The following is a 24093-nucleotide window of genomic DNA, read 5'->3' on the forward strand; positions in this document are numbered from 1 at the left end:
TTAATGAACGTTATATCAGGTATTTACAACAGCTCCTGAAGGTAACAGCCCTCCCTCATTGTTTGAAAACCCTACTGCGCATGTCATGATATACTGAGCATCACCATTACCTTCTGTGTCCATCAGATTTTAAAATATCCCAGCACCCAAATTGTAACCTACATTTATTATAGGAGCTCTTAGAATACCCTTTACCCCAGGATTAGTAACCTGGGCTATAGATGTCCCAATAAATAGGAATTAAATAATACTCTTAAAATGTGTGATATTCAAATTTAGGCCATAATAACATATTGCTAGTTTGTTAACACTAAAGTTTATGGTAGGGCTGTAAAAACCTGAGACAATTTAGCTACCATTGAAACATCATTCATGAGTTTCCTTTTGTTAAGTTGACTTTAGTTCATAACATTGGCATGAGATAGTTTTAGTATGGTATGGTGTAGTATTGCCTTGGACAATATAGATAATATATATTAATAAAGTGAATAATAAGTGAAAAATGGTCAAAGGTTTGCCTTGAATGTGCTTTATGTGATTATATGTTGGAAACTGATAAAAATCATTGAACAAATGATACCTCAGAAGATTGGAGCAAAATGAATTAACACAATGGGACATGAAATCAAACATTTATTGTTCATTTGTTTGACATTTACACTTCTTACAAGGAGAACCACCATTATCTTTACTAAAATATATTAATAGATTTGAGTGTATAAAGACATTTCGTACAGAGGAAAGGACAGAACATAAAAAGATGCATTTTAGGACCCTGTAAGAAAAAACTCCCAGAGGACTTGAACACCTTCAGATTGTACATAAAACCAACCCTAAATATCCATATTCAACCTAAAAGAAGCATTAAGGACACCTACATCTGATATTTGTGTGCAAGCAAGATGTTGCTGACTGTATCCTTAATATCCAGCTTCTCTTCCAATAAAGGGACATTCAAGAGATGCATGTAGATATATAATAAATGATACTAGGTGAGTCGCACACTCCTATACAGACTGTATGTCTTTAAGTGTATTATTAAATTCAGTAGTACAGTACATTTCAAGGCCTCCGAGACAATTGTGTACTGTTGAGAAAGAAAGCTGTTTTGCACATAAGAGGAACACTGTCCATCGTGAAGGCAAAGCCAGAGGTATGTAAAACTTGTGCAGCAACATGGACGCACATGGCGCGATTCCCCGGTTTCCCTCGACACCAAACACAAAACATAAATAGCATACAGTGTACATTAAGAACAATGTGATGTGCTCTGTAAAAGGTCCAAAGTAGTGTGCAAAAAGGTTGTCTTAAGCGTGATCAAAACTGTTGACATACAAGAACAAGATATGCTGTTAATTTATGTATAAAGGTTTGTTTTCTAAAAGCAGCAGTAGTGTTTAATCATCTAAAATCCTACAGATGCAGAAAAAATACTTTCACAGAGCCTACAAATATAATATTCCCCTTTTTTGTTCATGATGCCAAATACTAAAATAAAAAAAGGTTATGTGGTATGCATCTTTTTAAAAAAGGAGGCAAAGACAGCATATCCTTTGCAGGCATCAACGGTCAAAAATCAGGCTTCTGGTCCATTTTGGCAAGAAAAAATAAAAAATAAAACAGAGAGGAAGAAAAAACATTGAAAAGCAAAATGAAAAAGCAGGATTGTCAGCATGCAACTTAAAGGAACCTTATGTTCACAAAAAAGCAATCTTTCTCTGGTCAATCCAACCATCCCGTAGTGAAGCATTCCCATCTTCTGCCCTGGCATTTACTTAAACTGCAACATACAGAAGAAAAGAATCAGAGAAGTATTTATTTATTTTCTCATATGCAATACACTGTTTTATCTTTATAGTCCTCACCTTGGGTGGGATGTTGGGCTTCTGCGCCAACACAGGTTTCTTCAGGAGTGCGGGCTTGGTGGGTTTTGGTGACATAGTTGCATGAAGGGGCATCGAGGAGGTTTCACCGTTCCCCTCAGAAATCTGGTCTAGAGGGACTCCGGCCAAACTGTAGTGCTGCTTCCTCAGCTCGCCCAAACGCAGACGCTCATTCTCCAAATGAGTTTCCAGTTCCAGCACCTTCACCTGAGGGGCGGAACGTAAAAATTATCAAAACTGTTTCTGACATCCTACCAGGTTGTTCAAAAGTTGTTTAGCCCATGCTTACATTCAATCTATTTCAGTTAAATTGTGTTTTATTTGAATATATGTATGGCTGAAGATATAAACTTCAATTAGTTGGCTCATTTTTTGGAGACTACAGAGAGTTTTGTAGTCACAATTAACAATAAAACCTATTCTAACACACATTACAAAAATGTGTTTTTCTGAGCTTAATATTGTTATAATATTAATTCTCATTATATGACTAGTATCAACAATGTCAAACATCAGTCACTGTAAACCTCTCAGTCTCATGCCTGTGTCTTACCTGTGACTCCATTTCTTCTTTTCTCAGCTTGATGAGGGACATCCCAGAGAAGTCCATGGTATCTGCACATGAGAAGTGTTTGGATAAAACACAAAGATTAGACAGACACTCATGACAGTCATGTGAAGGTCTAGTATACAGATCCCGATGTACATACCCTTTTCCTCCAGGTGCTCCTGGCCTGTCCTGGTTGAGGCCACTACATTAGCTGCCATTTCATTCACAAGGCGAGAAGCCTGCTGGAGGACTGACAGCCTCTTACTGTTGCGATCGGCCTTAACCTGAGTGCAGAGAAGAAAGCTTGAGTGACTCCAAATGAAACAATTTACATACCGAAATCACAAGTCCCGTTTTAGAATACTGGGGAATATTGTTGTGTGTAATATTCAAAATGTGGCAGTTTGTGTACAATGTATATTTCTACAGTAAAACAGAGGTAGTTAATCAATGTATTTTTCTTGGACATTAGACTCAGTATTACCTTTGAGGCTGCCACCAGTTGAGCTGTGCTAGCAGCTATTTCATGAGAGCAGACGATCAACTCTTCGTATTTGCCTGTGTGCAGCACCACCTTATCAGCGGATTCCCTGTGAGGAGGCAGGTAAAGAAATCACACCACTTCATTCCTCTCTGCAGGAGGATATATAGTTCTGCACACTGGCTAATATATGTGCTGCAGAGTCATTTAAGATGCTTCATAAAATATTTAACACTCAAAAAAACATTACGAGGTCTGTTTAGAGACATGGTTATAACAACTATAAACTAATAAGGCCATCAAGAATACTGACATCCCCTTCCAGCCTAAACACAGCATTTTACATTTTGTGCCAGAGTCAAAATTAACTCAAAATATGCTTAATTTCTGATTCCCTTGAATTATTTTCCCAAATTAGGCCCAGAAACAAGACTGCTAGATATTTACTGTGTCTGAGCAGTTGGTAAGCATTTTATTTAAGCTTACAAGCTTAAGTAACACAATTGATTTGATGCTGTTGCAATTGAAAATGCTTCATGTGACACATTTAAATAGAAAATAATACAAACTGAAAAGTCCTGTATAACTGAGAACTTACACCATCTCTGTTGCCCCCCATCCCACAGCCTTGGCCGCAGAGATGAGTCCCTCAGTCCAGCGAGAGTTCTTGGCGTAGAACTCCTTAATGGTGGCTGCACCCTTAAAAAGAAAAACATCAGTACAGTTAGTCCTGCTGGTTGTTTTTTTCTGAATGGAGAGGAGCATCTCCTGGTTTGACGTCAGAAACAAAATCTGTTGAATAAAAACAAGACTGATCTGCCAGTTTTTGGATCCAAAATTAGAGCTGCGCAACTCACCCTCCCACCCTCGACAATCTCCTTTTGCAAGTCTGTGGAAGAGATGATCAGCATGCGGATGGCCTAAAGAAGAGAGAATAATAACAGAAGAGAACCACACACACACAAAAAGTTCATTAGGATATTAAAAATAGGAAATATGTAGAGGTAGAACATGGTTTTTACAGAGCATCAAACTACCATACCTTCATCAGGTCTGTGCAGCTGTTAAGGATTCTGAAAAATATAGTGAAATAATAGAGTTAAACCAGGATATATACTGTGATTCATAAGTTGTGGTCCTTTTTCTTTAAGCGTGAAGAATGACCAGAAGGATAAGAGGCAACTAGAAGAGAGGATGCATGTTAGGAATTATGCTTATTGACCAGATGAGGATGTTTTAATTATAAGCTATGATTTTAAAATCTGAAAGGCCATGTTGGCTTCATCTTGGTCTGATTTTGATTAAACTTTTATGGATGATACATCCTCATATAAGTTAGTGTTTAATTGATTCAGATAAAGTCAAAGAAAAGAACAAACCTTTCATTAACCTCCAGTTTCATTCCTGATGTGTCCTTTCGTGCCTGATTCATCATCTCCTAAATTCACAACCATATGAGACATTTTTCAGTTACACTAGGTATACTTTTAGAGATCAATTTAATAAATATAATATTAGTATAATTTACACTACTTACATCAATCCTGCGGACTGCCTCCTCAATAGCCGCTGATGTTGCTGCCATTTCCTTATCCACCATATCTCCCAGCTCGTCCTGCCGAACGTCCATGCCTTTTGGTCGCAGCTCCTGAATTTAAGAGGAAAACGTATTAGTCATGATGGAAATAAAAAAGTATTGAACAATACTGGAAAAGACTCATGAAATTAGAGCTGAAGACCGAAACCATATTTGAAGAAGACGAGATAAGATGAAACTTCTGAAAATGTAAAAATGTTCAGTAAAACGACCCAACAAAATCTTAAAATATGAAAAAACATTATCAATATATTACAAATTATATTGCCAGATTTGGATTTACATGGTTGGATTTACACTGTTCATAATTCAGGAGGAGGTTGGATGTGCTTCCTGAGGATTTCTTCTTTTTTTTACTTTTTAGAGAAGCTAAAATAGTTTATCTATCAATAATTCAACACTCTTTGGCATCAAGTCAAAGCCAGGCACAAATTGAATTTTGGAGATGTATTTTTGCCTCCTGGGAAGCGAACAATAAAAAAAATAATAATTGGTGTAACAGAGTTCATCTCAGCTTTCCAATGATGTGAGAGCATCTTATCACCTGCAGATGTTGGATTTCTAACAGATATTCACCCTAACTGTCCCAGATACAAATAGTGGTAGGTTTAGAAAAATGCTTGGTAGTATTATCCATCACTAGAGTTTTTGTTTCCAGCAAATCTACATTTATATGCAGCTTTGTTTTTATCTTGAGATAAATTCCTGAAAATGACTGCCAGTTTTAGAGTACATTTATTAATAGAAATCATTACAGATATGCTGTGTTATCTCTCACCTGGCCCAAGTGCAGGATCTTTTGAACAATTATGCGAATGGAGGCCGGGTCTGCCCTCTGGAGGGTAGTCTTGGACTTCAGGTCCTTTAAGAACTGCAGACTGTCAGTGGCACAGCTTCTGCAGTTCTCTGTCAATCCTGCAGGATGCACATGAGCAGTAATCCACCATCAACTTAAAAGCATCCATTCAAATGCTGCTCATACTGAGCTGAGACTAAAAATAGAACCAATGCAACGTCAAAACGAGTATTGTGAGATGTTCCTTACGGTCTGCGTGGTCAGTAGGTGCCATGTGTGCAGTGGCGCTGCCGTTGATGATTGTATCTGCAGCTGAGTGGGAGAACTGGGTCAGAGCCCTCAGCAGCCCTCCAGCATCTGGTTACAAGAGCATACAGTAAGAGAGCAGTATGCTACATTAACAAATATACACACTGCCATGATGTCAGCAGAATTATGTTGAATCAGAAGCAGAGAAAACGTACCTCCCATGTTACTCAGATAATCTGCATGGCCCTTTTTCATTTTATCGATGGAGGTCAGCGTGGCCTCCGCCCGACTTACAAGATAATCTGTGTTTGATGGATAAACACACAACAGCAGAGGAATAAAAAACAACATAAGCTTTGTTAAAGTCTCCAGAATAGACAATATAGCATAAACCATTCGTCTGCTAGGGCCATGAACCTCATAACGCTCCGTTTTGCTTCTTTTATTTATTCAGTTCTCACATTTTTGTTTTTAATCTCTGTTACATTAGATTAGGGGTCTGACCTGGAGAGCTGGTGCAGCGTACATGGAGGGGATCATCCAGCTTAGCAACAGCATCTTGGATGATGTTCTCAGCCTCAGCAACAGTTCCCTGCAGCAGAGTAAACTGCTCCTCCAAAAGCTTCTGCTTCAGCTGCTCCTCCTGACTTGCCTACATGCATGCCCACACACACACACAAATACACAAGCAGCAGAACATACACACATACATGCATAAAATCAGTGTATGGTCTCATCAGATATATCTGTCAATAATCAGCCATTTTTAGATGAGTGAAATGCAGGCTGTCTCTTTCTTGTTTGGGTAAAATATAAGAAAAAGAGAGAGGAGGGAGTCCGGATGGAAGATTTGCACATGTAAATGCATCTGCCTGTGTACATGCACATCCTGCTTTATGGTCAAATCTTCATTCATCCAAAAGGGTTGCTGAACATGCCCGCTTTCTTCTTTAACTATAATTGACCACATTCCCACCGACCATGGCCATGTTCCAGCTACTGACCTTATTCTTAAAAATACTTTTTTTAGGCTGAGCTGCTTTTATGAACAGCTTATAAAGCTATACTATTCTTATGACTATCTGTGCACTATAGAGTCAGATTAATCAATGAAGACACTTGATGTACATTAGACCATGAGGCACTTTTCCTCAAGCATTCAGCCACAAGACCCTCCCGCTGCTGCTGTGATAAGGTTAGAAATTAGCAAAGCCTTTTTCTTTACAACCTTTAAAGAAGATGGTAGAGAATGTGTCATAAAATGTGGTGTGATTGTGCGTCATAGTTTTACTATAGTAGGTCTAAATTGCACAGCAAAAATTTGACTAAAATGGGAGAATTTTACATCCTAATTTAAAATCCTGTAGGTTAAGATTAACAGAAACTCATGACCACATAGAAACTGTACATTTTGAATATTATGTTTATTGAGGATAAGCTAATATTTTAAAACACATTTGTGCATGAACCTGGAATGATCCAAAAAAACTAATCATGACTAGAGCTGCACCGCTTAGTCCATCGACAAAATTAATCAGAAAATAACTTCAGTTCAATCAATCCGTTTTTAAGGAAAAATGATGTAAATTCAGTGTTAGCAGCTTCTCAAATCTGAGAATTTGAAGCTTTTCTGTGTTGTAAATGATAGTAAACTGAATATATTTGGATGTTGGACTGTTCATCTGACAAAACTGTTCATCTATTTTTGATCATTTTAATGGCCAAAATCAATATACTGAGTAGTTGGGGAAATTATCAACAGATTAATCAATAATGTGTGGTCAGTTAAAGCTTGTGTGCTTTGTCTTGAGGAGGCACACCTAAAACACTGCTGAATAAAATTCATCTAAGTGCCCTGAGAGGAGATGAGTCTGCTGCTTGTATTGTATGAGCAGTGCTCGGCTGTCCTGACTGACCTTCTCCTGCAGTTTGGCCTGCAGCTCTCCCAGCTCCCTGCTGCTCCTCTCTCGCTCCTGCTGAAGTGACGACTGCTGCACCTGCGCGGCCTGCCGCAGAGACGACAACTCTGCCTCTTTCTCACTCACAGATCGCATCAGACGCTCCTTCTCTGCCTGCAGAGATGTCATTGAGCTGTTCATTTCCTCCGACGTCTGGCAAAAGAGAGAGAGGCAAGAGGGAAGTCAGAAGAGGCAGATGGCTGTGAGTGTCAGAAGAAGAGTCCATACGGAAATGTCTGACATGCTTCCAGCCTCCCAACACAGAACTGACAATAACTCTAAATACTAAACGATGGAGCTGAGCATCGTCAAAGTCATTGCTGCATTGTAACATTAAGGGTTCACATTCACCATCTTGCTGCTCTGCAGAGACGCATTGATGTGCGTCACTTCTGCCATTTTCTCCTCCAGCTCTCTCTTCAGCCTCTCCATCTCAAACTTCTGCTCTTCCAGCTACAGTGACAACAAAACAGCATTTAACAGACATGTTGCACTGTAAGGACCTGAAGTTTCTTTTTTTATATTTGTTTTTCTTTTCTTTTAAAAAAACAAAACAAACCTTCATGTCAGCATCCTGTTTTATCCGATCCACCTCAAATGACAGCTGCTGTTTGGTCCTCTCTACCTCTTCCTGGGTCTGCTGGGTAACAGACAACATCTTCACAGTGTCTGCACTCTGTCAGGACATAAACGCATTTAGTGTTACCACACAGTAGGTGCTGACATTTAATTTAAAACAAACATCTCTGGACTCGTCTGGCCTGTAGTCTGTCTGTACCTTCCTAAGTAGTTCAGCATGACTGGCCACAAGCTCAGTGTGCTTCTCCTTCAGTTTGTTGTACCGCTGCTCAGTGGCCTGGGATCTTTCTGCACAGACACCAGAGAGGACAGTGTTATCCTGATTTTTTTTATATGTCCGTGTGTTTGTATGATTTGTATGTTTGTTTGTTAATTGCATATCTTACTGTCTGCCTCAACGAAGGTGCTCTGTAAGCTCTCATGTTCTGCATTTCGGCGGCGTGTGGCCTCCAGTTCCATGCGCAGCTGTTCATTTTCCAGAAGAGCACGTTGTTTCTGTGCCCGCTGCTCTTCTAGCTCAGCCTCCAAACTGTTAATCTGTGACTTGAGCTGCGTGATGTAGCGCTGAGCCTTGATGAGTGGAAAAGAGAGAGCTGCACATCAGGAAATATCTACTGGTTTTACACTTTCCAACATCTCATCACTTGATACTGTCCCAGATAATACCTTCTGATCATTTAAGTCTGTGTCTGCTTTTTTAGCAACAGAAAGACATGGGAACACTGTAAAGAAGGGATGACTTGCAAAAACATTTCCAAGCTAAAATCATATCCGTGATGTCAAAATCCCAACTGGACACTGTCGTCACTTCTCATTCAGAGGCTACTTGCCACATTCCACACGTCAGGAGCAGCATTTGCATCCACCCAAAATTTGACCCAGATTCCTTTGCACATAGATAATAATGCCCTCTACAGTCACACCTCTACTATACACAGAGAATACTGTGTGAAACCTTAGCAAAAGATTGTCCGTCCACATCTGTCCTTACCTCTGCTTTTACTCTTTCCAGCTCTGCTCTCAACAACTCCAAGTCCCGCTTCAGGCTCTCGATCTGGAGATCCCTGTTGGACAAAAAAAGAAGAATACAAACTGTCTCAATGTTCTGGCACAGACAAAGTACTGAGGCGAAATAATCTGTTGAAAAATCACAGGTTACGGTAGAAATAACATCAAGCCCACCTGTCATCAAAGCCTCCATTCGGAGGTCCAAACGCCTGATCAAATATGTCCATTTGCTGACAAAAGAGTGAAAAAAGTAAATGAATGGATAAATAAAGTTTATGTAAGTCATGATACCTGTGTGAACTTGTGACTGTTTTGACATACCAGTGGCTGAGCCTGTATGCTGGATGTCGAGACGTCGCTGACCTCGATTAGAGGCTCGGGCTCGGGCTCGTCGTCATCATCGTCCTGTTGCTCTGGTTCATCCTCGTTGGGGATGACCACCACCGGTTTCACGTGCTTGGCCAGTGAAGCTGCGTGCAGAAAGTTAGGTGGGGACTGACGAGGGGATGGACAAAAAGGTAGGTATGGATTAAAACCCAAGTCTGGAAAAAAATGGTTATTTATGGTCTTGTTTTAAAAAACCTTTTAGTAAACCGTCAAAACACTGAGAAACTTGTAAAAATAAGCCAATATTCTCAATTTGTAGATAAACTGTATCAGCAGCAGTATTAGATTTATGCTGAGGTCTCTGTCATCCAAAATGGAGGCTGTGACTCAGCACCCCTCCCCATCTCTCGGTGCTCTTACATCAGGCAGTTTGGGGATCTGGATCAGTCTCTTGAAGTACAGCATGTCTCTGGCTTTATTGAAGAAGCCCTTAAGGCTGTAAGACAAAGGAAAAGATACCTTATAACTTTCTTATATTCATGTGGTAAGTGTTGTATTGGCTGACACTTAACTAGTGGTTTATTATGGTTGGCCTGAAAGTGTATCACAATTGGCAGGTACACAAATTGTGTCATAATTCTCCCAAAAAATTTATAAAATCTGTTTAACTGTATAATCGCTGATCAATATTAATCATGTGAATATGAAGCAACGCTGGAGCCTCTTCTCTGAACTCAGCAGTAAAGATGTCATCGTTTCTGTGGCGGCCACATCAACTGACACCAAGAAGGGTGGGGGATGGCAGGCAGTGATGGGCACATTTGCATCAGTTCATAGTGCTGTGGCTGCTGGGTGAGGCCGGATTATGTTGCACACTTCCTTTGGTAAAATAATGACCTGTGCCTCTTTGATGCAATCAGTCGCACTCATTCACTTGTAGCTTGAGGCTGTGGAGGAGTGACCTACCTGTGGAACTGGTCGTGGAAACGATCCCGGTGTCCTTGTAAAGTGTCAGCAGGGAGACCTAAAATCCACAACATGGTACAACAGTTTTAAGTGTTTAAGTGAGACACATAAATATCTCAAATTAGAGTCATAATTTGCTTCATCGGTACAGAATAATTAACACATTTTTATAGATTCTGCAGCATGTGTATGTATGTTTTCTGAGTAATAAGTGTTCTTACAAGCATGCAGCTTGAATAGTAGCTTGACGGTGAAGTGGTAAAGGTGACTGCTATCCTGGACAACCTGGATGAGTGGAGCCAGTTTACACTGGCCTGATGAGAGAGTGGAGATGGCGATGGATGTGTTGAGTTGTCGGATCACTGAGAGAGAGAGAGAGAGAGAGAGAGAGAGAGAGAGAGAGAGAGAGAGAGAGAGAGAGAGAGAGAGAGAGAGAGAGAGAGAGAGAGAGAGAGAGAGAGAGAGGAGAGAGAGGAGAGAGAGAGAGAGAGAGAGAGAGAGAGAGAGAGAGAGAGAGATTAGAGACAGAAGAATATATGTTAAGTATGTATAAGTATTTACAGAACATTTTGTTGTGCTATTTCTGTGCTGGAGATCTTTACAAAGACGCTCATGTCTCGTCCTCTTTGGATAGTTAGTAAAGGCTTTGTTTCATGCTTGAATGAGATGTGCTTTTAGCCTTTTTCTGTAAATGACCCTGGTGAAAGCCCTGTAACGGTAACTTTAATTAAAGTTCAGACTCTTCCAGTAAAGTCAGTTACTGTTGCAACATTTGGTTCTCTTGTTCCTTGATTGGTAAATTAGCAGCAGCACACACTTTGGGCGATACCACCAAACACAGATGAGGAGGTTTTGTGCTAATAACTCAATGCAGCGCTGAAACATCTGCACATAATCCAAAACAAGGGCGCCATTAAGTTTGGATGCATTTTTGAGGAAATCTACAAGCACAGTTTGTTCACGGTACATCTGCAAAATGTGTTTATGGTGTTGAGATGTGATTCTGATCCTCCACCCTGCAGGCCTGGGAGGAGCATATCCTTTACAGCCAAACTGGAGGAAATCAACTTAATGTCCTCTAATTGCAGGCATTTCCTCGTCAATTAAAACAAATTTAGGCCAAAACAGGAGAACGTGATGAGTTAAAACTAGGCCATGTGAATGAAATCACATTTTTAAAAATAAAGTTGACTACAGCCTACGTGAAAACAGGCAGGACAAGAGCTGCTGACATTAAGCCTTTCTTTAATAGGCCTCTGTGCATAAATAGATAATGTCAGCAGGATGCAGCTCTGAACTGTAGCTCAGGTTTCTCTTCCTTAAAAGAGTAGGATGGTGGAAAGGTGGGAGGAGTGTTTTTTTTCACCTGTCTCAGCCACCCTCAGCTCTGCATCCAAGTAATCAAACACCTCCACTGTGAGCTGGAATCTACAGGAGAGAAATTGATACGTTTGTTACATAGAAAGGAGGCCCCCACTCAGTAACAACGATGATAAGTCCCTATGAAGTGAAAAGAGCAGCAGGGCTTGTCTATTTATTTTATGAAACACAGTGGGCGGCAGCAGGAGCTCATGATTCATTAGAATTGACAGCCTTAAAAGAAATTTTTAAAAAAAGGTTATTTTACTGTAGTTTTTGGAAACTCACACATTATTTATGTCTGTTCCTGCACAGCGTTCCAGGACTTCATCTGTGACCTCCAAGTTCGGTGGGATTTCTGAATGCTGTGTTGGGGCACATTTTTGCCAAATTAGAGCCAGTTCCCATTCATAGTGTGAATCTTGAAATCGCTCACTACATGTATCTTGGCAACACACCTTGTGGGACGACATGTGACAGAGGGTGCTCTTACCTTTGCATGAAACTCCATTTTGGTGCAGAGCAGCTTGGTATACAGAGCCACCAGCTGTCCGTATCGGTCGTGGAGGTTCATCTGGAAATCACAAAAAAAAAAAAAAAAAAAACTCCATCTTAATCGGTTTTGTTGAGTTTCTACCCCATTCTTTATAAATAAACGATGTAATAAAAAAGGTGCAATGACTAACAACAGACTTACCCATAGTTTTCCAATTTCAACCAGACTACTGTGATGTCTCATGCAGTCTTGTAGCACCTGTGAAGGTAACGGCTTAAATTGAACAACTAGCAACAACTTCAACTCAGACATCACACTCTTATTTCAACTTTAGCACTTTTATATGTGGATTAAAAGTCAATTATTTGGATATTTTTATTACCGGGCATTACAGAATAAGAAAAGAAAGCAGATATTCAGAGAAATACACATGTTTTATTGTTAAACTCATCTTCAATCAACCCTTTTAACATCTCCATGGTGTCAGAAGTAATAATAGGAAGTCACAGAGGGGCCTTACATTGCGGTGTCCGTCCCGCAGGACTTTGTGTAGTACGTGGCAGAACTTCCAGCTCAGGATGGAGCTGCTGGCCAGAGGGAAGCCCAGAGCATAGGACCAGAAAGTGTAGGCCCCCTTCTCCCTGTGAGTCCCAAGGATGATTCCTGTTGTCGTTATTGTTAAAGAAGCACAGACTATCACAGGACTACTCCATTTATCCACAAGCCTTTTTTGTATTTCTAACACCGAAGTCACAGTGAATATAAAAAGTGACATATTAACCTTGACAGCTATGTTTCCATGTAATGAAGAGAAACATTTAACAATAAATGACCGATATTGCTCAAATTCTATTTTGTTGTGCTGGAATCCTGTTGGTTTAGACTTTTGAATTAACAACTCCTGTTGTTAGATTCTACACCAAACCTCTGCCGAAACAGGAAATACTTTAAATTACCGGAGTCAACAGTCTTTCAAAATGCTGTTTCATGATGACTTTACTCAAGTGTGCTGTGCTGACACGGATCCATTTTCTTTACAGTTTATCCTGTTGAGGGTCGCAGGGGAGCTGAAGTCTGACATTGAGCAAGAGGTGGGGTACCCCCTGGTCAGGTTGCCAGTCAGTCACAGGGCTAACATATAGTATAGAAGCTGACATAAATTCACACCTACAGGCAATTTAAAATCACCAATTGACCTAACCTGCATGTTTTTGGTTCATGAACATACATATGACAAGATAGCACATGCCAGTCCAACTGGGAACAGACTAATAGTTTGTGGGGTTTTTTAAAGGATACGTCGTGCATGTTTCTCCTTCACAGGCGTCTCACTGGAATTGATGGCTTTGCTGATGCTGCTCAGCTGTGAGGAGAGAAAGAGGAGAAGAAAAGAGAGGAGGAGTTAATCAAAAAATTAAGCACAAATAGAAGAGTAAAGACCCATTTATGACTGTAAAAAAAGAGAGAAAAAACATCTGATTAGCCCATGCTGTATAGTCTTAGCTTGTGTCTCCACCCACACAGCCCTCAGGTGTTAAAGCTCACAGCAGACGTCATGGCAAATAAAAATAAGTCATGAGAAGTTAAATAAAGATCAGAAGTCAAACAAATGATAACAGGCTTAACTGCAATGACAGGAATGAACCTGAGAAATAATGACTCTGCACTGTGTGCACAGTGTTGCACAGATGGTCATTCGGCTCTCACGTATGCTTAGCCTGATTTTAACTGAACAGAAAACAATTTGAGTGATTTGGGATTAACTAGCAGCATGAATTTTTTTCTCTCTTTCCTAAACTTAGTCTGACATAAATGTGACCCAAAAAAAAGCTGTATCATGATAAATATCTGCTTTGTTTCTTTGCTCCTACTATACACTAACTTTTTAAAAATATGTATCAAACTTCAATATCTAGAGCTGCTAAACTACCTAAAATAAATGCACAAAGTATTTGTTCTGTATGATTTGTTACCCATGTGAGCTCAAGTCAAACATGACTAAACTTGCATCAGAAGATAACATCTTCCATCGTCTGAAAATGAGCATGAGAGAGACTCAGTGTCACAGAACCAAAGGACGCACAGCGAGCTCCTCTACAACCTGTCCAGCAGGTAAAACAAGTGTTGCTGACAAAGGAGCAGGAAGGGAGGGAAAGAGAAACACAAAGGCTGGATCTCAGTGGACACTCACCTATTCTAATGAACCTCAGGTAGACCTCACCCGCAAAACCACACAAAATATGCTTAGTGTGGTCATTTTACACAACAGCACTCACATCATGGTCATTCAGGGTTGAAGAAATAATAATAATAATAATAATAATAATAAATGCTGACGGCAAAGATTGTCCTGGCAAAGTCTCTTGCTACATCTTCACCAACAAGAACACCTTTGAATTTTTTAAAAACAATATCTTATAATATAACCATGATCCAAAAACAAAACTGTGACTTGGAAGCAAAAAAAGGAAAGGCAGAACTTGATGCAAGCCAAGAATGGAATAACTATACTGCGCAGAAAGTTTGCAAAGCAGTTTGAATTGAGAACGATAAAAAGTATTTTTAGAAGTCTTTAAGATTGGGGTCAACTGTACGTGTGTAGGCTGCCCAAATTCTTTACATGGAAACACTGAAGACTGTAGATATTTCTCTCTTCCCGTCTTTTAAATTCAATTCAATTATCTACTAAAAAAATCCATGTTGCAGTTTGAGTGTGACATGTGACCAGACCTGAAATATGCATTGTGACTACAGTGTTGCCTTTTAGGAATGTACAAGAGAGATCTGAATCATTCATTCAAACACATAACAATAACATAATGATCAAATCTGCGGCTAGACAGCACAATTACCCCGGCCTCTTGTGACGCCACCCACAGCTAAATCAGGGTTAGACATTTGTGTACTGTGCCCCACCTTAGACACAATTCAGTGCCGTGTTTTGTTTGAGTGGGAGTGCAATGAAAAGTTATCAACACTTGGCCAGAGAATGACCTCGCTCTACAGTCCTGCGTCCATTTGTCCATGTTGCAAGGTTTTGCATATGGGAGGAACTGCTATTCTCTGTAAAATTAGCTGGGTTCGGCGCGCAGGTGGTCGAGTGGTTAGAGCGCATGCCATAAAAGCAGCCAAACCCGGTTCGAATCCTAGCCAGAGGTCCTTTGCTGCATGTCACACCCCCCTCTCTCTCCCATGTTTCCTGTCTGTCTACTACTAAAATAAAAGTGTCTATGCCAGACAAAATCTTTAAAAAAAATTTAAAAAATAGCTGGGTTCAGTTCATAAAATAAGGACAGCTTGGAAAAATATATAATATTCTTATATTTACCCTTAAATGCTTGGCTTTGATTTTGGAACTGTAGCCAGTTTGCACCAAAACAGGGAAAACCAAGACAGAAATTTAACATAAATGCCACTTGTTTGTTATATCCCCGGTGTTATGTTAACAAATCTGTTTTGAGGCCCGTAGTATCTGTATGATGCTGGTAGGCCAGCCTCATCATCACAGTATTACATAAGAGATGAGAACACAGTTTCAAACATGAATGCAGCAATGACTTTAATCTCAGTCTCCGTTTTATCTTTCCTCAATTATTTTTATGTATAAAAAAGTTTTTTTAAACATAAACATGAAACTATAATATGCATCCTCCGGGGTTGCACACGCCAGTGAATAAGAGTTTAAAACCGTGGTTTAAAAATTCACGTCCATCTTAGTTTAAAACATAATCACATATCAGTGGCAAAAGCCCCTAATCCCACAAAGTCCTATAAAAGCTTCTTTAATACGTTAGAAACCTGGGAGTTGCTCACAACAAAGCACAGAGGGGCTACTGTTGGTGAAAACTGGCGTTTAGAGTGAGAGAGGGGTGTACTGGTTAATAGGAGACAGACCCTGCCTCCCTCTGACGCAAAATGAACTGCTAGTCCCCCGTTTACACAGGGCAAGTGCAGTGGGCTATTACGGAGGCCTGTGTGACAATGAGGGGTTTGTTGGGGGAGGAAGGCAGACAGCTGGGGTAGAAGATTGGGTTGGATGGGGGCCCTGCTCTGGCACACAGAGCCTGGCACAGAGGCCTCAACAGATGGCCGCTGAGCAGCGAGGCTGCAGGGAGACTCGTGTAGTACATCCAGAATGGCTGTCAGTCAGAGAGCAGCGAGGGAGCGACAGAAAGGAGGAGGATGGATGCAGGATAGGAGGCAGAGGGTGAACATACAGGTAACTTTCATAATGAGCACATGACGACCAGCTACTGTGCTGTTTTGGAAACAATAGCTGATTTCCGTGTCACTCCTTGAATCACCGCTGTGTACATATCTCTTACATGTCCTTGCTCAAGGCCACTATGGGTACTCGCTGCATGGTGATCAAGCAGGTGAGCCTTCAGTTACTACTTTTCATAACAGATTAATCTAACAATGATTTTTCTGATCAAAGTTTGGTTTATAAAATAGAAATGTGGTCAGAAAACAGTAAATAAAAAATCATAGTTCCCATTTTCTTCGGAATCAAGGTGACTTCATCAAAGGTCTGTTTTTGTCCGACTAAAAATCAAAAACTCAAAAGACGTTTACTCTGATGATGGATGAAAAGCAGCACATCTTACCCTTTTTGAAAGGCTAAAACTAAATGTTTCAACTAATAAAAAAGACCCCAAATAGTTGCTAGTTCATTTTCTGTTGGTCGACTACTCAATTACATCAACTAATAATCGTTGCTGCTCTAATTACAAGTCAGCTTCTCTAATTGCCAGTAAATGTCCTAGCCTACAGATGGAACACACACACACACACACACACACACACACACACACACACACACACACACACACACACACACACACACACACACACACACACACACACACACACACACACACACACACACACACACACACACACACACACACACACACACACACACACACACACTGTAGAACGCGTGGCTGCTCGACAGGTGAGTGCATCTGGTTCAAGCGGTCAGTAAATCTCCTCACCAGCAGAGAGGAGAAGTGAGAGGGAGGAAAAGCCTGGACTAATCCCAGAAGCCTGCCATAAGGTCTATTGCCAGCTAGCATTACTGTAGTACTCCAAACACACACACACACACACACACACACACACACACACACACACACACACAAACACACTGCATGCTGAATGAACACCTCCAACCTTGAGGCGTCTCCACTCACCTGATTATCTTCTTTGGTTTTCAGCATTGAGTCCATGTGCTTGGACAGAGCGTGTGTGCAGCTAAGGAAGTCAATGCATCAGATCTACACCTGAACTGCTTCTCACTGGACATAATGCCCCGAGGCGACAGCACTTATTGCAGGTCCTTATCAGCTTAATACAACAGACTGCTGCCAGGGATCTGGCCGACAAGGTCACACACAGACTGTAATATGGCTCACAACTATTAGCTGAAATTAAGCTACATGTAGCAACACAGGTGACAATTAACCTGAACTTGCTGCTAAAATCAGTGACAGTGTGTCGTAAAAGCAACAAAGGATTCAGGGTTAACGCCAACATATCCTTGAGTGAATTTTGAGTCAACAACTGGACATGTTTTTCCAATTGTTGTTTTATAACTTTGTCAATTTAATATTCTTTCTCGGGTCACGTGGCTTCACAAGATTATTAAATTATATTAATAACTCGTCATTTTGTTGCTCCTTTCCTTGACTTCTGCTTCTTTGTGCTCTTTCTGATTAAACTCGCACTGCCTCTCCCACATCAACACAGGCAATAATCCTCACACGAGCCAACACTGGATATCTTCCTATGTTCTCCTTTTAACTTCTTGCCCCTCCTAACAGGGAGGAAGCTGCACATGAAGTCACAATGTATAGACTATATAACTCCAAAAACACTCCAACTAGATCAATAAAACAGATTCATCTGAAACACCTTCATGGCCCAGAAACGACACATCTGCTGAGATTTTCAGTTGATTTCACTCTCAATAGGGCTGCAACTAACGATTATGTTTTATTATCGATTAATCTGCCAATTCATGTCTCGATTAATCAGTTAATGTTTTATTCTGTGGAATGTTAAAAACACTGGAGAAAAATGGCATTTGCATTTCTCGGAGGCGACTGTGATGTCTTCAATTTGCTTGTTTTGTCTAACAGTCTAAAATGTTAAAGTTAGACCTGGGCAATATATTGACATGATATTGATATCATGATATGAGAGTGGACATCATCTTAGATTTTGAATATCATAATATCATGAAATGACATAAGCGTTGTCTTTTCCTGCTCTATTATTTGCTTTTACCCATTTAGTCATTTTACCCACATTACTGATGATTATTTATCAAAAACCTAATTGTACAAATATTTTGTAAAGTACTAATAGTCTTCCTTACAATATTGTCGCAATTTTGTTCAAATCGCCGAGCCCTAGTTAAGGCATTAAATTAACTGAATGAAAAAGGAAACCATTTAAGAAGCTGGAACCATCAAATGTTGGCATTTTTGCTTGAAAAATGACGATTATCAGATAGTTCATGTTTTGACAATCAACGAATCGATTAATCGACTAATTGTTGCAGCTCCATGTGGAATTAACTGGAAATAACTGCACATTAGATCCACCAAGAGGATCATGAGATTTATTTAAGACCCTAATTTAAAACCCTATGAAACACAAACAACACCAGCAGCAGCTATAGTACAAACACAAACACACACACTCACACTCACATTCTTGATCATAAACATCTCACTGAGGGGAGCGGAGTACAAGTTTCGGAAATATCCCAATAAAGGCAGAGTGAACAAACTAACTGAAAACGAGAACAAATTGAGTGGCTGTGCATGTTTTATTACATTATGTCTCTAATTAAATTATGTATACGGCTTCCAGTTAAATAATCAACAAAAGAAAAACTGTCCTTTTGGAGCCACACTGTATTTGGCCAGTTTGCAGAGCTGGATCGTGATTCACAAGATGCACATACGTAGCTGTTTAATGTAATTATAATGTGAGCCAAAGCACAAAGCATTTTCTACCATTAAAATATAGTAGAAGGATTAGAGCTGTTTTAGATCCGAATAGTTATTTTTGTGGGGGGGGGGGGGGGGGGTTACATTCTCTGATTCCAGCCTCTCAAATGTGAATATGTTCTGTTTTATTTAGTCTTCTATGATAATAAACGTAACATATTTAGTTTGTAGACTGGTGGTCGAGACAAAAGAAGATATTCGAGATTGTGATCTTGGGCTTTTGGGGAACTTTTTCACTATTTCTTGACATCTTATAAACCAAACAACTAATCATATAATCGAGAAAATTATCAATAGACTCATAATTAATTCATTAGTATCAGCCCTAATTATGATTTCATTACATAACAGTGGTCTATTTTCAGTGACAATACAAAGGTATTATGGGCATCATGAACACATGTTTACTTAATAATGCTTGACTTGTGCAGATCGTGCACAGTAACTGAGTATGTCTTTGTAGGTATTAATCAAATCAGTTTTAAGCAGACAAAAAACGCAAACAGAGCAGATTTTAAGATGTGTGTGAGGAAATGTGAGCTGTTGGCAGACCCTGACTTAAGATATCACCACATAAGCAACAACTCAACATTGTTATTTTCATTAAACTGAGAAACCCACGATCATAACCAAAGTGCTTTTAATTCCATCTCTCTTTACTCCCAGTCAGTAACTGTGTTTACCCTCTGCTGCTCCCATCCCCCTCCCCTCTCTCATGGGCGCTCACTCGGGCAACAGGAGCTAGGGAAAGCAAACACTACACACACACATACACAAACACACAGGACGCTGTGTGAGACATTTCACCTTGGCACCGAGGTCAACAGAAAGAAGAGAGAACGCAGGAGAGTGAGAGTGAAGAGCAGCAGAGGAATTTCAGTAAGCTGCATGAATCAGCAGTACTGAGAAATATGAATCTAATGGAGAAATACACAGACTCCTTCCCACAAACAGCAGCCTAACAGCCTTACAATTTACAATTAAAAGAGCATTTTCTAACTAATTGTTGACCACTGTGCCATTTACACACTTAACTACTAATAGTAAAATGCAGATATGATGATAGGTAGAGTAGTAGGAAAAGCGTTTAACCAAAATTTCAAACTCAAGCCAATCAGGATTCAGGTTTCTTCCTCTTAACTCCCCTTAAATTTGCATGTTGTCCAGTGGACCCATTCAGTGGCTGCAGACTGAACTCTTCAGTCACATTAACAAGAGTTAAAGGAAGTTAAATGAACTGCCTTCACTTCATTCCACATATGTTGTTTTAGGCAAGAGCTGCAATGATTAGCTGATTAATCGATTAGCTGCTAACTATGAAATTAATATTTTGAAGGAAAAAATCTCTAATTCCAGTTTCTTAAATGTGAATATTTTCTAGTTTATTTAGTCCTCTTTGACAGAAAAACTGAATATATTTGTGTTGTGGGATGTTCATCAGGACAAAACAAGACATTTTAGGTTGAGTGTTGGCTTTTCGGAAATGGCGATTGACATTTTTCACCATTAAAATTATCAACAGCCCAATTATAGACATACTTTTTAATGTTTGTGCACTTTTCTGTAACACACAACCTGCCTTGTTGAACATTTGTTGCACAGCATGGGACAAGTGCAGTAACAATGCCTATGTTTGCTGTTCAAATCAACACATATGCTGCAATAATAAACAGGTGAAGTTGGGCTCAACAAGCGCGCAACCGGAGAGGAAGTGACATGTTTCCATTTTTGCTTTTGTACATTATAATAAGAGATTAAAATTGTTTTAATTTAAGCTGTTTGGTGAGGGGGAAGGCCACAGGGAGCAGACAAGCACCTCAGCTCCACCTTTCTTCACATGTCTCAAAAGCAAATAAAACATTTGACGGAGGAATATACGCCCAGAGCAGGAAAAGCTCAGCCCATTATAGATAACAAAACACAGCAAGTTGCTATAAGACTGAACTCCCAGGTGGCGGCTCCACAGTTAGTTTAGTTATTCAACATTGTTTGAATCTCATGTTTCTGAGTCAGACCCGGTTATGTGTGTCACTTGAAAGAGCAGCTTTAAAACGCTCTGCTGGTTTGTCTTTAATAGATTAGTCAACAATAATCTGAATGAACTACTGTCTAAATTAAGCTAGTTTACTCATGTACTGTATGATTGTTATCTGAAGGATTTACTTGGCCTATAAATGCAGAAGAAGAAACCACAAAGCACCTGTTTTTGCATGAAGAAACCTTCATATGTACTTCACTTTCAGCGCCTGAAAGTTAAAGCTCTTTAACTCTTTCCTCTGTGGCACATGTTACGATGAGGCTGTTTAAAAGCACAGAAAGAAATGCCTGAAAGGGAGGAAAGGTGGCCAAACAGGACGGACTAGATCAGCATGAAACCAATAAACAGATCTCAGTGAGTAATGAATGGTGTGATTAGTACATTGTATGGACTCTGTTAACTCATGGTCTTCTTGTCAAAGGTGAAATGATATTGCTCTTTGAGAAAGCCACTAAGGCATGAAAGAGAAATAAACACGTCTGTCCTGCGGTTTTCTTGTTTTACAGTGAAACACCTGCAGTTCAAGTAGCAGTGGCAGGACCTGATCATTACAACAGCAATGATTAGTTGATTGATTGATTAGTTGCCAACTACAAAGACTAAAAGTACTCTTCTTCTTTCAGCTTCTTTTCTGGTTTCTATGACAGTAAGCTGAAAAATATTTGGGGCTGTGGACTACACAAGACATTTGAGGACGTCACCATGCTTCACCATTTTATAGAGCAAACAACTAGTCGATTAATCAACTAAATAATCATCAGATTAAATGATAATGAAAACAGTCGCTAGTTGCTACTGATAATGATTCACTGACACTCAATACAGTCTCGTGCATTAACTATCTCTAATTGTCTTTCTTTTTTTCTTTTTTTTTTTAAACCATTACGATAAAGTGCAGCACTTCAAAGCATTTAATTCACAGATGAAACATTCAATAATCCCAGTTAATTTGTTAATTGGGTAATGTGGCCTTTGCGGTCCACTGTGACACACACACATACACACACACACACACACCTTCAATCAACCTGAAAAGCCACAGCAGGCCTGAATAAAAGCACACTGCCTTTTACTCTTTCTCTTTACCTGCTGCTTGTCAAAATGTTCCCTCTCCGCTCCGAGGTTGGCCTCAGTCCGCCTGCTTTTCACCAGTGTCGGCACCTGTCGTATGCTGTTCATCCTCTAGTTTTGATAATGACGGTTGCGGCAGATAAAAAACAATGATTCTCCACCGTTCCCCCCCAAAACAAACCACCACACCGTCCAAAAAGAGAGCTGATATCAGCGGTTTCTTCTTCCAGCTACACTCCGGGAACTGACATGTCCGAGTTTCATTATACTGCTGAGGATGCGTCGCTGCTGAAGAAGGAAAAGCAAATGCAGCTGAGTGTGTTTGCCTTACGTTACGTGGACGGATCCTCCCCCCTATAGGTGGAGAAAATCATCATCATCATCGTGTCCTCTCTGCTGCAGACACCCTCCAACTATGCTGTCATTTTTTCCAGAGACGTTCAATCCGAGGCAGGTATGTCAAAGTGTTTTAAATCATAATTATAATTTGTGCTCTGTATTTTGATTTTTGGCCCACTGTCTCCCTCCGCTGTGAGCAGTGACGTAATCTCAGTGACATTAAAAATCATGCGGATTAATTTTTCCTTTTGTGATTTTCTTTTAATCCCGAGTTTTCATCTGGGTTTTTATTTTTATTTTTATTTTTTTACAATAACAGACACAGCACAGGAAATGAAGCTGCGTGCGCAAGAGGATGTGTGCAATGACACATATACTGATTGCTTCAATTTTACAACTTTAGGCATTAATACAGTTTATGATTCACCACATCTACAGTAATCTAGCAATCTCTATTACGCCTAGAGCCCACATGATTTAATTTGGCCTAATATGGTTGCAGATTTGACCCCAACTGGGTCTATAAAGAATGCAAGCAACAGGGGCGGATCTAGAAGTTGACAAGATCCGGTGCTAAACCCAGAGCACACAGAGCCAGGACCTTTTTTTTCTCTTTTCTTTTAAAAAAAAATGGTTCACATGTGCCGAATTTAATTTTACTGCATTGTATGACTGCTGCAAACATTAGTAGTAATTTATTTTGGTCCTTATTAACTATTTTCTAGAAAGAATGCACATAGAAATAAAGTCAGACACTGGTTGAAATCACTGACAGAAAAAGTGACATCAAATTTTTTAATTTTTTAACCCTAACCTAACCCTAACCCATTAACATACATGGGGGTCAAAATATTAGTAACATTTTTCAATATAATGCACTAAAGTACACCAGCACCCACTATAACCTCACTAATAAGTAGAATTATCACCTTTCTGACAATGTCAACAAAAATTAAGAATGTATACGTTTCATACAAGTAGAATTTATGGCAGAGCTGTTGTATTATTATTATTATAACTGCTGCTGCATATTTTTATGTCTTCATATGTTTGCTAAGAGCTTTTGATAAATTGAGTCGTAGCTGCTTCAAAGCTTTAAAAAGTTATCAATAGGTTATCGATCCAAGTCATCGACTTATTTATTTAAACCTGATCCATGGTTTTAGATTTGGACTCAGTAAAAGGAAATCAACACATGATAATGCACAAATAATAAATGATCATTTCTATTCTCTATCAAGGAGGCTACACCTGTCCTTTAGTGGTTCAGGGGTTTACTGTCTCTTCCTTTTAACTAGTTGGGCAGACAAATCATTTGACCCATGGTATGTGGAAAAACTTGATTTCTTTGTCTCTATCACTGCTTCCACCAAC

General features: G+C 39.7%; 1 protein-coding gene across 1 annotated transcript; it reads right to left on the reverse strand.

The window, feature by feature from the left end:
* Positions 1–205: 205 nt before the first annotated feature.
* On the reverse strand, positions 206–22703 carry hip1rb (huntingtin interacting protein 1 related b). The gene is made up of 32 exons (XM_062417125.1): positions 22396–22703; positions 13549–13612; positions 12770–12912; positions 12451–12507; positions 12247–12327; positions 12042–12118; positions 11761–11822; positions 10616–10756; positions 10395–10452; positions 9849–9924; positions 9423–9596; positions 9276–9331; positions 9085–9157; positions 8480–8663; positions 8293–8381; positions 8074–8190; positions 7866–7967; positions 7473–7667; positions 6061–6208; positions 5772–5858; positions 5557–5664; positions 5290–5426; positions 4452–4562; positions 4294–4352; positions 3957–3987; positions 3772–3834; positions 3513–3613; positions 2918–3023; positions 2594–2717; positions 2437–2498; positions 1866–2090; positions 206–1780 (listed from the first exon to the last, which is right to left on the reverse strand). The coding sequence occupies exons 1-32, from the start codon at positions 22486–22488 to the stop codon at positions 1772–1774; spliced, it is 3213 nt and encodes a 1070-aa protein (XP_062273109.1). The 5' UTR covers positions 22489–22703; the 3' UTR covers positions 206–1771.
* Positions 22704–24093: the final 1390 nt, after the last annotated feature.

The sequence above is a fragment of the Scomber scombrus genome, chromosome 4 (genome assembly GCF_963691925.1).
Source record: "Scomber scombrus chromosome 4, fScoSco1.1, whole genome shotgun sequence".
Classification (NCBI taxonomy): Eukaryota; Metazoa; Chordata; class Actinopteri; order Scombriformes; family Scombridae; genus Scomber; species Scomber scombrus.

Coding starts and splice junctions, on each gene's coding strand:
- hip1rb (XM_062417125.1), bottom strand. CDS start 22,488: ATGAACAGCATACGACAGGTGCCGACACTGGTGAAAAGCAGGCGGACT. Junction 8,382..8,479: donor CACCTTCGTTGAGGCAGACA/GTAAGATATGCA, acceptor GTGTCTGTGCAG/AAAGATCCCAGGCCACTGAG. Junction 4,563..5,289: donor AGATCCTGCACTTGGGCCAG/GTGAGAGATAAC, acceptor TCTTAAATTCAG/GAGCTGCGACCAAAAGGCAT.